Source organism: Peromyscus californicus, unplaced genomic scaffold, assembly GCF_007827085.1.
Source record: "Peromyscus californicus insignis strain IS unplaced genomic scaffold, ASM782708v3 Scaffold_8__1_contigs__length_139910024, whole genome shotgun sequence".
In the NCBI taxonomy this organism is placed as follows: Eukaryota; Metazoa; Chordata; class Mammalia; order Rodentia; family Cricetidae; genus Peromyscus; species Peromyscus californicus.
In genome coordinates, this window is record NW_026294606.1 from 40,688,611 (window position 1) to 40,691,542 (window position 2,932).

The window sequence follows — 2,932 nt, forward strand, 5'->3', positions numbered from 1 at the left end:
CCCTTGACCGTCACCAACAGATCTCCAGTGCGACCTCAGTTCCCTGGTGTCCTAGTCCACAGCTCTGCAGTGTGTGTTCCTCTGCGCCTGCGCAGCACAGGGCACAAAGGAGCCTGGGATTCCAGGCAAAGTGGTTTAGCCGACCCCAGATCTTCAGTTTAAATCATTGTGAGTGACAGGGAGCGAGAGGTGGAAACCCCAGTGTTACTAACAATCTGTTAGTGAGATATTTATACATCAGTACATCAGTGTGCCAGTGAGGCTCTGGCCTGGAGCATGGTCTACAGACCCGCGATGGCATCCTTTGAGAGAACCCGGTGGCCAGAGCCTCCCGAGGTGATTATTTAAGAACTAACATGATGAGATGTCCCGCGTTGACATCACCAGTTTCCTAGTCATTTTGGAACCTGACAACGTCAAACAACTGGTGACCAAACCTGCTGGACTGTGATGACATCCGCTGTCTCACTGTCATCCTCCCTGCTGGACAAACTACCCCAGAAAAGGTCACCTCCTCCTCCGCACCTACACTGTCTTGCTCTCGTCCTCTGGCTTTGAAGAGGAAAACTGGTGATTTCTGACAGTGTTGTCTCCAGCATTTTCCCCAATGCTAATGAGAAGCTAAAAGTCACACGATAGCATGGTTTTTGGTTTTTTTTTTGTTTTTGTTTTTTTTTTTGGTTTTTCGAGACAGGGTTTCTCTGTGTAGCTTTGCGCCTTTCCTGGGACTCACTTGGTAGCCCAGGCTGGCCTCGAACTCACAGAGATCCGCCTGGCTCTGCCTCCCGAGTGCTGGGATTAAAGGCGTGCGCCACCACCGCCCGGCTCACGATAGCATGGTTAATGGAAAGATAGTAACAATCTACTTTCCACCTGCCTAGAAACCCTAAACTACTCTTAAGTGGCTTAGTACTAGTTGTCTTAGTTAGGGTTTCTGTTGCTGTGAAGAGACACCATGACCAGGGCAACTCTTATAAAGGAAAACATTTAATTGGGGTGGTTACAGATTCAGAGGTTTAGTCCATTATCATCATGGTGGGAATTGGTGGTGTTCAGGCAGACATGGTTCTGGAGAAGGAGCTGAGAGTTCTGTATCTTGATCCACAGGCAGTAGAAGATAGAAGGAGTCTGTGTCCACACTCTGTGTAGCTTGAGCATAAGAGACCTTAAAGCCTGGCCCCCTAATGACACACTTCCTCTAACAAGGCCACACCTCCTAATAGTGCCAGTCCCTATGAGCTTATGAAAGCCAATTACATTCAAACTGCCATAGTAGTCTTATTTTTTTTAATGTAAATTATAATAATGCTTAACTGATTTAATGTTTGGATATATTAGCATACTAAGGCAAATTGTGGTATGATGGCAAATGCTTGTAATGCCCAGGAAGGTACTAGGTCAGGGCCTGGGCTATAAAGTAGCTTCCAGGACAGCTTCAATACATAGCAAAGCTACATGCTCACCACGTGCCCTCCAAATTTAAGGCAAATAAATAACACTGTGTATCTTGAGCTCATAGAGAAATGTAATCCTAGCATTTCTCAGTGCGAACACAAGGCTTTAGCAACAGGAACAGCTCTGCTCATCAGGACAAAGGGGCTGAGAACAGCATAACCAAGTACTAGACATGTTTTAATATTTAGTATGATGGAGTTGTGAGTCACCATGGAACCTGTGTAGAAGGAGAAAATGAAGTCTGCCCAATAAAAGACAAGGAAACAGGCCATGAGAATGAGAACACTCTGTGCAGCTTTGATCTCTGGACTGAAACTATTTACAGACCTACAGCTATGGAGGTAGAGGACTTGCTTGTGGTGTTTATACAGGTAAAAAGAAATGTGTCCACTGCTCCAGCCCATGAGACTCTGAAAGATGAGATCACGAACAGCCATGAGCGAGAGGAAAAGCCACTTGACTGTGTCCATGGATGGCAGCATGTAGCAATATCCAATATAACCTGCAACTCCAGATCTGTTCAAGCCGCTGCCTGCTGTTACATAGTACAACAAGTTGGAACTTGTGAGGGCATTAAAAATCCAAAAGAGCAAGACATAGATAAGAACTTGCCATGAGGTCTGTGGTTTGAACTTTCTCCAACTGGTGGTCCCGAGACCGATGGTGACAGCCTGGACCACGCTGAGGAGACAGGTGGTGCAGATGGAGAGGCCCCGGGCCATCCTTGCCAGATAAACCACAGCTTTACAGCCAGTATCGCCAAGGAAGTTTCTGAAATAAAACACTGTGGCTATGTCTCTGATCCCCGTGGTACAAATAATAATCATATTAGAAAATGCCAAGTGGATGAGAATGAGGTCCACAGGCTTTTTCTCAGTCCCCAAGGCAGATGTGTATACCTGTCTCACAAACATTAGGATATTTCCCACAATTCCAGGCCCAATAAGACAAAGGAAGATTATTGTCTGGATAATGTTACTCCACTTCATCTTCTGACTTCATGCACAGCGCTAGGGAAAATCATTTGGGAAACGTGTCAGATGTTCTCTTCTTATTCCAACAGAAATAATGGTTTCAAGTATGTAAACACAATGTTCTTTTCTTAATGATGCCTGGTCAGATTCTTTGTTTTTTGTTTTCTTTTGTTTGTTTGTTTGTTTTTGGTTTGTATTTTTTCCATTTCCATGGAAATGATATACCTACACTAAGGGTATAAATCCTACCTTTATGACGATCCTTATTCCCTCAAGTTCATGTGATCATGCTCTTCCTAGAACAAAGCTAAAAGCGTGGCATCCCTTTCTCAGTTTTCTAAACAACACAGTCCTGATTATTAGCCTGACAGGGCTCTTTCTGTTCCCTCCTCTCACCCAGGGTGACCTCAGGCTCCTGGACTGTGTTGGCTCCTCATCCTGGTCCTCCTCACTGCCCGTCAGCAACCATCACTCAGATGGTTGTGCAACTAATCAAAAGCTTG

The 2,932-nt window shown here is 45.1% G+C and overlaps 1 protein-coding gene across 1 annotated transcript; it reads right to left on the reverse strand.

Moving 5' to 3' along the window:
- Window positions 1-1,541: 1,541 nt before the first annotated feature.
- LOC128104505 (putative vomeronasal receptor-like protein 4) lies at window positions 1,542-2,444 on the reverse strand. Its single transcript, XM_052729481.1, has one exon. The coding sequence runs from the start codon at window positions 2,442-2,444 to the stop codon at window positions 1,542-1,544; it is 903 nt and encodes a 300-aa protein (XP_052585441.1).
- Between the last annotated feature and the right edge of the window lie 488 nt (window positions 2,445-2,932).

What these genes read in the sequence shown, in the direction of transcription:
- LOC128104505 (XM_052729481.1), bottom strand. Translation starts at nt 2,444, where the DNA reads ATGAAGTGGAGTAACATTATCCAGACAATAATCTTCCTTTGTCTTATT.